The sequence below is a fragment of the Egretta garzetta genome, unplaced genomic scaffold (assembly GCF_000687185.1).
Source record: "Egretta garzetta isolate BGI_Z169 unplaced genomic scaffold, ASM68718v1 scaffold486, whole genome shotgun sequence".
In the NCBI taxonomy this organism is placed as follows: Eukaryota; Metazoa; Chordata; class Aves; order Pelecaniformes; family Ardeidae; genus Egretta; species Egretta garzetta.
The window spans coordinates 602,727-617,154 of record NW_009260126.1 but is presented as its reverse complement, the minus strand read 5'-3'; the positions used below and the strand labels follow the sequence as shown (position 1 = coordinate 617,154).

Sequence of the window (14,428 nt, the reverse complement as noted above, 5' to 3'; positions counted from 1 at the left end):
GTGGGACATGCATTTCTTTCAGGAGAAAATTTAACTAGAAAATACCGTGAATCACACCAGTCAATGTCTTACCAGATCTACTTTCTGTCTCTGTAATGTACATCTGATTTTCATTGCATTGTCATAAAAAGATCTTGGCATGCAGGACAGTTGCTGGCTGGGTGGCAAACCCACTGGGTAATTTCCAGAGGGGATGTTTTTTTCTTTTGATATGATTTTTTTGAAAAAGTAGTTTTCTTTGTGTTATGAATGTAGAGCTATTTTGTTGATACTTGGAGTCTAAGAGCATGAAGCAGAATGCTTGTTGTTTCTGTATTACTAATTTCCTGCAGTCTAAAAGAATTTTAGCCTTCTTTTAGTAATGTTGACTCTTTTTGGAAAGTTGGTGACGATGACAGTACACAGACTTTTTACAAGATAATTCCAATGGAGCATTATGATTATGCAAACGTGCACTGGTAATGCCAAAAATACTGATTAACAGTTTGATAATACCAATCATAATTTTCTGCATTCTGTCCTCTGTCTTCATGTGTAGTTTGTCTTAGGTGTCTGCTGTCATAAAATATGCAGATCCTCAGCAGGTTTCAGAAATGCGTGTGTGTCTGAAAGAGTAGGTCATTGGTTTCTGTTGCACGCAGAAAAATTGTATTTGCTGTTCATGTTATAACATACAAATTAGTTATTGAAAAAATGTACAAATCAAACATACATTTTTAACATCTTACAGTGCAGTTCCTGGAAAGGTGAAGATGCAATGAGGAGTTACTCAAATGATGAAAACAGTTATGAAATGCAGAACACTGTGAAGATAATGCTGTTTTTTTCTAGTTACTGAAATCTGTCTTTGTCTCCCTATTTTGTTACATCACATCTTTATTATAGCACATCAAATAGCCTAAAATGTATAATTCATGAATCTTAAGATGGGTATGTGGGGGGGATGAGGCTGCTCTACAAGCAAATTTTCTCTGCTCTATACTGTTCTGGGAATATGCCCAGAAACTCATGCTGCACTAGCTTACTCCAAACTATGTAGGCTTGTATTAACCTGCAGTGCACATCAATCCAAGCATCCTGCCTTACAGTCTATCTTCATCAAGTAGAAAAAGTGAATTGAACCAAGGACAGAGAATCAGGTTTTGCTCTGAATTTCCTCTCCATTTACAAGATTCAGAAATGTTTCTTCACCAGTTTACTCCTTAAGCATAAAATGGATGCCCAAGCTGAACATTCCTTTTGCAAAAGTTTAGTTGCTTCCTTTCTTTGTGACCAGCTAGTTCATGTGTGTATTGTTCTGAGAAGTTCTTTCATTATTTCTTATTGATTGTAATTTTTCCTTTTTTTTTTTTTTTTTTTTTTTTTTCATGGAGGAAGACTAAACCCCTTTATGGAAGTGTTTTGTATATGAATCTGCAAGAAAGTTATGGTTGATCTACTCAGTCTGACCAACAACAGGAAGAAAAGACGTGCACAGATAGGAGGGATTCTGCTCTTCTGCAGAAATCTGCTCTGCTCAGAGCAATTGCTCTTACTCCCACAAGGTAGATCTGAGTGTTGCTCAGAACTGGTACTTATTTTAGGCTATAGCTGTTTGTTAGGAGTAGCCATGACCTTGGAGATACAGTGTGTGTTAGCAGTCCTTCCTGCTCTCGCTGACTTGTGCATTAGAGGAAGGTAGTGCCAGTCACCTTCAGTAGAGTCTTTTTAATTCTTTTGCAGTTTGGGGCAGGAACAAACTGGGGCCTGATCAACAACCCGTGAATCCAGTGAAGATTCACCCACTGACCTGCAGTTATCAATGATTCAAGGCTTTAATGATTCTATATTTGTCCACTCTTTTCATGTTTTCAGTCTTTTATTTCTATCTTCATATCAGATCAGTAGAATCCATCTGTTAAAGCTAAGTACAGTGACATGAGGTCTGAAAAGGTCAGGAGCAGAACAGATTTCTTTCCTCCAGATGGAAGCTTTAAAACAACAAGGGAATAATTACATATAAATGCAAGAATGCTCAGGTAACTGATCGGATTTTATCTGCCTGATCCTTGCATGATGCGAATAGAAGATCGACCTGTCCCTGAACTCTCTTGGCAGCTTCACGGAATGACTTAAACGAGATCAGCTAAAACGATTATACTAGATGGGTTTTAATGATTAGTCAAACCAATTTATCAGCTTGTTTCTCATTGGTACTTTCATTCCACCACGATACACATCCTGACTTTACAGACTGGCTGCATCTTGTTGACAAAACAATTTAAAATTTTGGAGGTACAGCTTTCAAGTTTAATTGATAAGTTGCTTCACAAAATACCTACGCGTGTGACATGCATGTTGTGATACACCAGCAGTAGGCAGTCATTGAGTTAAGCTGCTGGAATTCTTGACTTCTTGAGAATGATTTTTTGGCAAGGTTATGTTAAAATGTTAGAACACTAACAGTGAAACAGGCTGCAGCCTTCCAAGCTCACAAAAACATCCATTGTAGTAAAGACAGAGTTAAAGAAGGAAAATCTGTAATAAAATCGGTCTAAATATTCCCACCCTGATCTTGAGTATCTGGAAAGACGAGAATGAAAAACCCAGAGTGCTTTATTGTGTTCATCTAAACTTTAGGGGGTCTGTTGAGGAAAGAGGATATTCCAGCTGAACATAATAGAGCAAATTCCAGAATGATTAGAGACTGTGATGTCTAATTAATTAGCTTTTGTGGTAGTTAATTAAGTGGTCAAGAGTAGTATATGAGGCAATAAAGTCTGCTTCTAGCTTTTAGCAGAGCCAAAGGTTATTTATAGAGTACTGATAGTGATGTAATTCCATTATACTGCAAAACTTGCATAGAAATGTGTTCATTAATACAGTTTAAGATTTGTATTGATTTTAAATATAAGAATAACATTTAAGCCCATAGAAAAATCTTGTAGTGAATACTTGGGCAAAATTACTGTGTGTAGACCCACATTCTAAATTACGCTCTCAGATATCCATCCCTGGGGTTTAAAATTCTATTTCCCATCAGTAAAATGAGCAGGACTTGGCCCAAAGGCAGGAAAAACTTTTGCCTCATAAGGAACAAAGTTGGGAATTTTCTACCATTTTTAGCAGCTTTCATGTTATATAAATAATAATTAAAGAAGTGAACAGGCTTATCTCTAGGATTGCTTCTTACATTTCTGAATCTAAACTTCTGGGTTTTTTTAGTGATTCCCTGATGTTTAAGGTTGAAAAGGCAATAAGACTTGTGAATATAAATCAACATAGTATCTCCAGGACTTTCGTAAGATTGCTTGGGATATCACTTGATGTGAGCTTTTAAATTTCTTGCATGTGTTCAGTAAGCTGAAAACACTGAATGTTACTGATAGCAGTTTAGATGTCACTGTTGACTGTTCGCTGTTGGTAGCTATCTGTCGGTAAAACTGCCTAACTTCCTGCGAGTGCCATCTTATTTGACAGCAGGATTGGGTACAGGGAAACAGTCCTGGCATCTAAGTTCAGTCTCCTTATGAATGAATGGAAAGAGAGAGACTCTGACTTAGGTGTTCTTCGTCCTTAATCTTCTTGAGGACAGCCAGGTCAGATACCGAAGGCCCTCTCCTGTCTCCAGAAGGGTCGCTTGCGCGTAGAACAACAATTTGCACCAGTGTTTAGTGTCTTCACGTTTGAACCTGGATGCGGTGTGCAGCCATCACGTTGCTAGGACCCAATCATGAGTGGGCTGAGTGCGCACACTTTGCCAGCCCACATACGATGCTATAATGCTAGCTTGCTTAATAGGGTTGCACATCAGATGGCACACTTGGGTCCTGCAGGGACAGCAGGCAGAGGTCTACAGGGAGGAAAACAGGAAGAAATGAAGTGGGTGGAAAGAGCAAATCAGGTGTCTGTCACCCTGCAATGACTTGTATGGAACGGGTAAGTGCTAGTAGGGGATACCAATCCTGTACCTTTTCCATACAAACACTTTCCCAAATATGTGTGGGTTTTTTCCATTTCTCTATCCAATATAGAAACTGCACAATGTTCCCTTTTCACTTATCTGTCTTTTTATTGAGATCTTCTGCCGCTTGTGGTAATACATTTCTTTTCTTTCTTCTTTTTCTAATATTCACAGTTAAAGACTTGTACTGTATCTCCAAACCTTTCTGATAGATTCCATAGAGAAGAAAATGATTCAGGGGAAAAATCTTTGAATGCATTTTTTGAAAAATACTAGGACTAAAGCTACCTTAAAACTCCCTGCAGGTTTAATGAGAGTGCCTGTTAAATTTTCTGTGTATAGAAGAATAATTTGCTAAACAAAATCCCTGCAATCGTACCTTGGTTGCCTATCTTTTTTTCTTTTAAACTTCAGAATAAATGAAAAATTGATCTGTATGGTCACTGAAACATTAAATTGTCTTATCTGTCACTTGTTCAACATTGGCTTCTTAAAAGGGAAAACAACAATCACAATCAGCAGTTCCTCAGTGCCTAGAAGAAAATAGAAGCTATAAATGGACAGATGAATTATGTGCTTCCAGTGGTTTTCAAGGGAAGCATTTACTGAGGGAGAAAATTGTTTTAATCTTATAACAACTAAGGAGTGTAGAGTTTGTAAAAACATGGAACACCTACACATAAACTTAATTTTTGTTGCATAGGAACATATACAAAGTAGCTTTCAACAAAAATGGTTGGGGAAACAAGCTCTTTCATTGTTTGGTATGCTATTTTGTATCTTTAACAAATCTCTGTGAAGCACTCAGGGAAACCTAAACACAGTGGGTTAGCTGAGTGTTCAGCCTTTACAGTATTCAAAAAATTAGGAGTGAATCTTCTTTTAAAATGGAAATAAGTATAAATTTGGGTCATGTGGTGTGTATCTTTTCTTTCCTTATTTTGAAAGAGTGGAGGAAAAGAATAGGAGGAAGCTAGAATCAAACCCAGACAAAGAGCAGCCTCTGCGTTCTTGTTTTTCATTTCCCTGTCCTGTGTCTATTTCTAGATTTTGCTAAGGATCCACTGAATCAAAATACAGAGTTGCAAGCCTGCCAGTAGGAGGCATGGATATCCTCTTTCTTTGATTAATTAATCCTGGCCATTAGAACACCCTCTATCTCCTTTTTTTTTTTTTTCTTGTCCAGCTGTTTTATGTTCAACAGCAAAATGAAACCAAGTAAATTTTGGAGAGGGAAAAAGCGAGAAAGCTTTCAAGAGTGCAACTTTCATTCTCTCTTGGAGAAACTAAGTAAATAAAGTACTGGACATCCAAAATACCATAGATTGTTGGCTAATAAAGGCAGAAATGTAATATCTGAATCCTTTGTTATGACAGGAAGGTAATAAGAATCGTAATCTGATCCTTAAAATTAAGCTGGTTTTTTGACTGCAAATTTAGAGGCCAGATAAAGCTAAACAGAATTACCCCTTTTATTACCATTGTAATGTACTACCCAGTGTAATAATGAGATTTTCTTATGGCTGCCCTCTGTGCTGGTGTGGGAGAACAGCTTAGTATCCTAGAAATACTGGGGCAAGAGGGGAAGAAGAGGAGAGAAGATTGTTGAGGACTGGAAAGTGAAGGTGTTCCTTTGGTTTTAGTTCCAATGTGTGCAAAGCGGGGGACACAAAGGCAACCTGGTATATAAAACATTGATTTTTGCACAAGATGGCTTGTCTGCCAAACGTTTCCGATAACATTTTCCTTCCTAATCAGAAGCATGTGGACGCATTACTCAAAGGTGGACTGGAAATGCAGATCCCATTCCTTCTTCCACTGATGTTAAAGGAGATGTGCAAGATCAACTATTGGTAGAGCTGTGAGCAAAACCTAAGAAAGGAAAAGTGAACTGGTGGGAATGTTTTTAGAGGGGGAGTTTTATTCTGGAGAACACGTTAAGGTTTCCTAAGTCCTTCTTGCATGCAGGGTACAGCTTTACGTACAGCCAAAATGCCAATCTAGTTCCCATCTGTTTTGTTTTGGTGAAGCCACATTGTGGGAGGTAGGTATAGCCTGAGACTCCACTAGTACAATCACTTTGAAGACCAAGTATGATTCCATAAGGGTTAGTGAAATAACTGTAGCAAAAGGTGCATGTAGTTGGTGGTAGCACATGTGAAAGTATTTGCATTGGTCTGAAGACAGTGAGTGGATATTATGGGTGAAATGTGGCAAATAAAATCAAGGAATAATGGAAACAGGAAAGCTCAAGTTCTTGGGTGGAAACTAATAACTTAGGGATTCAGACCTCGTGTGGAATCCTGATAGCCATTTTTACGCATGAATGCCTGGGTTCATTTGACCATAGGAAAAAAGAAAGGGTGAACAATATCTGCAGGGGATAATTTTTATTTCACTTTGATCAGAAATAGCAATCAACAACAGCAGCTGAAAATGCTGTAACTCTAGAGGAAAATACTTAGAGGCAGCAGATGATACATGCTATGTTCTGCAGAGTGGTATTGCCGATAGACTGCTGTAGAAGTTTATGCGTGGCGTTAATCCATGACTTCGCTGAATACTCATACAGTTTTCCCAGCTTGCTGTGGGGGGGAGTTATTGATACCTACCTCTTTGAAACATAGTTTGAATTCTTGAAGTATTTGACTCTCTTCGTTTTCATATATTTTCTATGACACATCGCCAGTGCTTACTACCTTACATGGTGGATAGCAAAACTTACAGATTCCATTTAAAAGGTTTTAGCATGAATTAGTACTTTAAGTTTTAAACGGAATGTCTGCTTGGGGTTTATCCACTGTCACATTCAAAATAACACTCTTATTTTAATTGTATTTGATTACTTGGGATAGGGTGGACTGTATATTGTTTCTTATGTTTTTTGTGTACCTCTAGATGTAATGAAATAAAAAAACTGCACAAAGAAGATTTTCCAGCCTAGCAGATGTTTAGGGTTCAGTACATAGAGAATAAATGCAATTGCACTAATACAGAGTCAAGCAATATAACAGGAATGACCGATCTTTAAGATCAGAAGTCCTCCTTACATGTAAGGACTGCAGTTTTCATGTGTAGTGAAAGATTTAATGCCTTAAAGAACAGATGTCTGTGTTCCAACAAAAATGATGCTCTAAACAAATTGTGGTTGTCAGTGGAGATTCTGCCAAAGGGAGTTCTGTCAAATAAACCATAAGATCCTAATTATTGTAAAGTCACAGCCTATCTAAGTTTTCCCTCAGCTTTGTTTTACTGGATTGTTTTGGCTATATTTGTGAGGAAAATTGTTAAAATGTGCTAATTTATTATGCTCCTATTTACGCAGTGCTATTCCTGGTTTTATGGGAATCTTGCAGAGGATCATGTGCATCAGTGGAAGCCTGCTGCGTCCGTCAGTGTGGAATAAATGGTACACAAGACCATATGGAAGCTCTCTGCATAAAGGTATTTCTCAGTTCTTGGTCTTCCTTGGCATAGTTCTAAAGGTGATGAAAAATCGGGCCAGAGAAGGAAATGTTAGGAGTAACCAAAGTTGTAGTTAACATGCCTGTCAATGAAATGCAGGGGGAAGGTTGACGATGAGGAAGGGAATTAAACATGTGGAAGAATCTAGAAAATCAGAGTTTTTAAATAACTGCAGCCTTGAGGCTTTTAATATGTCAGTCACTGGCCTTCTCCGCTGAGAGCGACTAAAATGTTTACAGTGCTTTTTTTGGGTGGATGACATTTAAAACCTCAGCAATTAAATACTCGTCTTTTTCATTTTAAGTAGCTGCATACAAACATGTATTTATGAAATGTTATTTTTGATTGCCACAAAGAGAGAGTTGCAAGTAGGCATAAATCAGTTTAGAAATGTTACCCTCACCATAAGTACTTCCTTATTGCTTTTATATTATGTAAATCAAGGAGGGGAAAAAAAAGATCAGAATTCATGTGGTTGTTTTTATATCTTCAAGAGCTGACCAATAATAGCATAAGGGAAAAGGTAGGGTCAACAAAAGGTTTCTTGAGGAAATATCAGCCAGATCTCTGAGTTCTCATTGTGTATCTTCCAGAAATTTCATGAGAAAGCTAACCCTGTAAATATAGACTCTGGTCTTCAGACATGTGAGATTCCATGTGCTGGGGCACCCATTTCTGTGCAAGGTTAGGTGATAAGCGTGTGTCCGGTCATTAAATAGCTGAATCCTGCAGCACATAGCCTTAAGAGGGGAGCATGGCTTCTAGCAGGGCTCCTGTCAGCGCTGGGTCCTGCTAAACAGCACATTCCCCAGCTGCAGTGCCAGTACCATGACCTTTCTTTTGCTCCTTGACCCGCACATCAGATGCAGCTGGTCAGATAATCACAGATCAGACTGACCACCTGCATCTGATGTGTGGGATCCAAAAGTGGGAGAGAAGCCATGGTACTGCCATATAAAAATGTGCAGTGCCGGCAGTGACAGAGTGTGATACAAAAGAACGAGTCAGTGCATGAGACTTGACAGGTCTGCTTTGTAGCACAGCTGGGGATTCACCAGATCCCACAGCACAGGGAGTGGGAAGTGCTCTGTGTGCTGCCCCTCTTTGCAGAACAATCTTTAGAAGTCTGTTTCTGCGTGCATAACTTATCAGCCAACCTAATGAGATTTGCACCGCGAATGCCACAGCTAAATTTGTCTTGCAGATAGTGTGGAAAGCACTTTAGCCTAGGAAAACATGATTTTTAGCCTCTTCCCCATTTATTTCATAGAGAGCTCTTGTTAAGCGTTCAGGTTTTGAGTCAATGTTATCAAAGCTACATGTTTTGACAGGTTCTCTCCTGTGTGTGTGTATATGGAAAGGTTCTTCATGTACCTCCTAAGTTGAGAGATATAATTTGAACAGGGAAAATTATGGTTCATAAAGTGCTCTTGTTAGGTGACATGACTATGCTTAGTCCACTGCAGGACAGCCTACACAGAGAAATGCATATTTCCATACAAATTACAGTATACTGCAGCCAAGAGATCAATTAGAATGTCTGCGACCAAGAACTCTCAAGTGTCTCCATTCAGTCTGCCATTCAAACGAGACGAGAAATGCGTTCAATTGGTGTAAAGAATTTGAACTCTTTCACGGAATGTGTAGAGACTGCCGGAAAGTGGCATTCCCCGCGGGGTGGGACTTGCAGATTCTGTGAGATCCAGCAGGGAATTTTAAGGGTTCTGTAACCTAACATTTTGTCTCCTGTTGAGAGAAAAATTGCAGAACCTGCTGAATATTGTGGAAAGAATGAGGATTTTTCATTGGCCAAATATAACTGACTATGCCGGCTCTATCATGCATTACATCGGTCAGCTTGATCATCTTGAATCTATGCTGTATTTCATTTGAAAGGAACTCAGATGCAAGCTATGTTGCAGATACAGCACCAGCATCTCTGGTGTTGGAGTGCAGGTCTTCTGGAATGAAACGTCACAGGAATGAAGCGTCATAACTGTTTAACAACGCACAGTAACAGTTCACAGATCAACACAGGAAATTCAGGTTTAAAAAACCTTGAACACATGGAAGTGTAGATTTTTAGGGCAGCAGAGTATGATACTGTCTATTCTTTTGGTAAGTGCCTCAAGATACTCATTTGACCAGAAGTTGTCAAAAACTGTGTATAGCATTTCAAAATGCCTACCTTTCATCACGACGATCCAAGATCCCTCCCTTTGACTACAGGAGTAAAGTTCAGTTCTTACTCAAGTCAATGAAAAAGCTCCCATTGACTTCAGCAATACAGCAGCAGAATGCAGAAGGCATGAAAGCTATCCCAGCTTTCAATAAAAATCCTTACCAAATGAAGTCATTGAAATGTAATAGAATTTAAATGTTAAAAGTACCTCTAATAGTTATTTCTGTGTAATATTGTTATATGGCATTTAATAACATTTTAAATACTTTATACGTAAAATAGCGTGACATTCCTATACATTATCACATTATTTAAATAGACCATTCCTATAGTATTTTTTTGTCGCTGAGTGATTTGAAATATTTTTGCTCCATTTTAAGCAAAAATATTCCTCCCAGCACTTAGTGAAGTATTTTTTTCATGGCTAGCTTTTCCCCTTTAAAAATACTCTTTGACTGTAGGGAAGATATTAAACTTAATAGAACAATTTCTTGTTATAAAGGTACTGATTAAAAGAGAACTTTTATTCAGAGGCCAGATTTCTTTCATTCATGTTTTATTAAGGGTTTCCCCAGGCACAGGCTCAGTAGAGTAAGTCTCATGAATTGTTGAGAAGGGGCAGAGTTCGCAGGCGTTTCCTGTGGAACTCAGAGGTCCAAATTCTCTGATAAGCTTTTTATGTCGGTTGCTGTCCCGAAAGTGTCTTAATATTTTAAGGTGCCTCTTCTTGCTCATTTTGGTATCTGTTTACAAAAGAGCTATTTGTAGTGATGGCACGACTGCTGTGTGTCTGACTTTGAACAATCTTTTTCATAAGGGATATGAGAGCTCTTTTCTGGTAGGAACTGGCTCAGATTCAATATTAAATATGGGTTTGCAGCAAGTTAGGCCTAAAATTCTTGGAAGTCAATGGTGTTTAGCAGCTCAGGCAATTGAGTAGGGTCAAAATCTTTACTTTTCACTCCAGAGCTTTCATGCTGCAAAACCCTCCCAAAATCTTAGAAGAGCTGTGGGCTGATTTTCTTGGAGAAGTCAGGGGCAGACCAAGGGAATGACTGCCGAGTGCAGCCTGTGGTGTGGTGGGAGATGGGGCTGCGGGGTGCTGGGGGGTGTAGGAGCAGACTGTGGGGTGCTGGGGGGCGTAGGAGCAGGCTGCGGGGTGCTAGGGGGCGGTAGGAGCAGGCTGTGGGGTGCTGGGGGGCTTAGGAGCAGGCTGCAGGCAGGGTTGGGGTGCAGGATGCAGGAGCAGGCTGCGGGGTGCTGGGGGGCGTAGGAGCAGGCTGCGGGCAGGGTTGGAGAGCACCCAGATCCCAGGCAGCACAGGGGCCCGGGCAGAGAGGGTGAAGGCATACAGTGAGCACCCAGATTTACCCAGGAGGTGGGTGGATGCAGGGCGCCTTATCTTAGCGTACTCTCCTGTTAGATGTACGTGGTACATCTACTGCTGATTTTATGCTGTTGTGCAGTGCCCTGGGCCTTTGCCATCCCCTCCCCAGGGCTCTCTGGACTTGGCGGATGATACAAAGCAATAGGACGCCCTCCTCTGGATTGCTGGGTCCGGCTGCACTTTATACAAAAAGATAAAGATCAGAATAAGGGAGCTGGGAAGGATTGGCATCTTTGAAAGATTTCATTATAAATTGTATTTTATGGAACATAGTAGAAAGTGATGTAATACAGTATGTGGAGTGACATACTGAACAACCTGTGGAATATTCCAGTGTATCTATCCTCCCAGTATGACAGCAAAGGGCTACGCTGTAAAAAAAGGAAGCTGAATATATAAAGGTAATGCAAATTTATATGTTTGTGTATATATAAATTTATGCATATAAATGAGTTTTACAAGTTTAAATATAGGTGTATGCGTAAGTGCTGGAAGGAGAGCAGATTTGATTTTTTATTAACTTTAGATCAGGAAAATATTTATTACTACATTCCAGGACTTAATGTAATTGCACTAAGGATTGAGTCAGGAAGACCTTTTTCTGTGGACATGCAATAACAAATACCTGGTGTGAGCTTTGAAAGCTGTCTTCTCCAGGCAAGTTAAGTTGCTTATTTGAAAGTAACAACCGAGTGTCCCTTACAGATGGTGCTGCAGTCCTTGTGAATAAAAATAAAGACAGCCTTTTAAAGCAAGCTGTTGCTTGTTCACTGTGCAGTAACAGCTATGAGTCCGTACCTGTAGACAGCCTACCGTGTCAGAGTCAAATTCTTGAAAAGTACTGCACCAGCATAATACAGAACACCAGCAGTGTTCCTCAGGGCTCAATTCTAGGGCCAGTTCTGTTCCATATATTTATCAATGATCTGGATGCAGAAGTGGAATGCACCGTTAGCAAGTTTGCTGATGATACCAAACTGGTATCCAAATGCTGGATTCTGCTCCTAGGATGGAGTAATGCTGGGCACAAGAATAAATTGGGAGAGGAGTGGCTTGGAGAGTAGCCCTGCAGAGAGGGACCTGGGGGTGCTGGTGGGCAGCAGGCTCAGTATGAGCCACCAGTGTGTCCTGGCAGCCAAGAGGGCAAATCGTGTCCTGGGGTGCATCAAACACAGCATAACCAGCCAGTCAAGAGAGGTGATTGTCCCGCTGTATTCGGCACTGGTGTGGCCTCACAGTGAATCCTCAGGGCTCAATTCTAGGGCCAGTTCTGTTCCATATATTTATCAATGATCTGGATGCAGAAGTGGAATGCACCGTTAGCAAGTTTGCTGATGATACCAAACTGGTATCCAAATGCTGGATTCTGCTCCTAGGATGGAGTAATGCTGGGCACAAGAATAAATTGGGAGAGGAGTGGCTTGGAGAGTAGCCCTGCAGAGAGGGACCTGGGGGTGCTGGTGGGCAGCAGGCTCAGTATGAGCCACCAGTGTGTCCTGGCAGCCAAGAGGGCAAATCGTGTCCTGGGGTGCATCAAACACAGCATAACCAGCCAGTCAAGAGAGGTGATTGTCCCGCTGTATTCGGCACTGGTGTGGCCTCACAGTGAATACTGTGTACAGTTCTGGGCCCCACAATTTAAGGAGGATGTGGACATCCTTGAATGCATCCAGAGGAGGGCAACAAAGCTGGTGAAAGGGCTGGAAGGAATGTTTCTATAAGGAGCAGCTAAAGACTTTGGGCTTGTCTAGTTTGGAGAAAAGGAGGCTGAGGGGTGACCTCCTTGCTCTCTACAGCATCCTGAGGAGGGGACGTAGAGAGGGAGGTGCTGATCTCTTCTCCCTGGGATCCACTGATAGGACATGTGGGAAGGCTTCAAAGCTGTGCCAGGGGAGTTTTAGGCTGGACGTTAGGAAGCATTGCTTTATGGTGAGAGTGTGGTCAAATGCTGGAACAGGCATCCCAGAGAGGTGATCAATGCCCCAAGCCTGTCAGTGTTTAAGAGGCATTTGGACAATGCCCTTAATACCATGTTTTAACTTTTGGTCAGCCCTGAAGTGGTCAGGCAGTTGGACCAGATGATCCTTGTAGGTACCTTCCAACTGAAATGTCCCGTTCTGTTCTGTTCTGTTCTATTCTACCATCCTAGATAAAGTGCTACCTACAACTCTTGACTTTCCTGGACAGCACTGACTTCCTAGCACTATGAAGCCAGATGGATTTTTTTAAAAAGCAGGATTAGCTATTAAAAACAAGATTCCAGGGAAGAAAGAGAAATAGTGAGTTTCTTCTGCCAACTGCTTATCATTGGATTAGCCAGGACCTTGCATGAGTGTTTCAAAGAGAGGAATTGACTGGCCCCACATGAATGTTATGCTCACAGTAATCATAATGCTTTCTGTTTTCTGTAGTAGAGTAGAGAAGGCATGATCTTGCTATTCTGTATGTTGGAAGATCAGTCAGCAGATGCACTAAGAAGAGTTTCCTTTGCAGTACTTTCCCCTAAATTAGGGGAAATAAGATTTTGAAGAGCTTACCTTTTCTAGTGCAGCTCTGTCTAAGACCAGAGCTCTGAGCAAAGCAACAGAAGTTCATGAGAGGCTTTCAGTGGGTTGGCCCATTGGGATCCATAGATGATTCCTTAGGTTTAAGACAGCAAGTTATTATTAGAAGATAAAGGATAGAAAGCCATTTGCTCTTTCTCAAATCAGAGAAGCAACTGAATATGAGATCAATAGTTATGTACATAAACACATACACATATATATAATAATATAGTTATTCCAAGAACTCACCCTTTTTGGATTAATTAAAGAAAATGGAAAGATGGAAGTGGTCTGTATTAGAAACAGTCCACTATTAAAGTAAAGGAAACAAAATGCAGTTCATTTTGAATAATGATATTGAACATTTTTAACTCTTCTGAGTTCTCTTTGAAGAGGGAATCGCATTATTTGCTTCCTTTTTTTGAAACTTCCAATAAATACCCTGAAAGCATAAAGTTAATACATTATTAGCATAATAGAAATTAAAGCTGTGAAAGATCTGTGAAAACAGCCTAGGAGAATTGCATCTGTGTGCCTTAATAAATGTTGTCGTTGATACACTGAACCACGCGATGGCAGTGTATTGTTGGATAACGATGAAGCGTCTGCTAAACTAGTCTGAAAACCAGCTGCCCAGATTATACTTTTACCTAGTGCTACAGAAACTTCTGTCTTTTAGGGTCATTGAATCCTAATTTTAGCACAAGAAGGATTTTCCCAAGGATCTGGTTAAATATATCCACAAAGAAGCTCTTTGAAAAACAACACAAGTTTCTTTCCAACAAACCCTAGTGCATGAGAGTAACTTGAAGAAGTTACAGCTCCTTCTCAGTTCCAGACTCCATGACCTTGTGAACAGTAGATCATCTTTGGATGCCAAATATAACTCCATGTTTCCGCTCCTG

The 14,428-nt window shown here is 40.2% G+C and overlaps 1 protein-coding gene across 1 annotated transcript in view; it reads left to right on the top strand.

Moving 5' to 3' along the window:
• Positions 1-7,284: 7,284 nt before the first annotated feature.
• Positions 7,285-14,428, top strand: part of HSPA12A (heat shock protein family A (Hsp70) member 12A) — an 85,444-nt gene continuing 78,300 nt past the window's right edge. The window contains exon 1 of the mRNA XM_035896898.1: positions 7,285-7,387. Coding sequence (XP_035752791.1) covers positions 7,285-7,387 — 103 coding nt within the window. The remainder of the gene's footprint in view (positions 7,388-14,428) is intronic.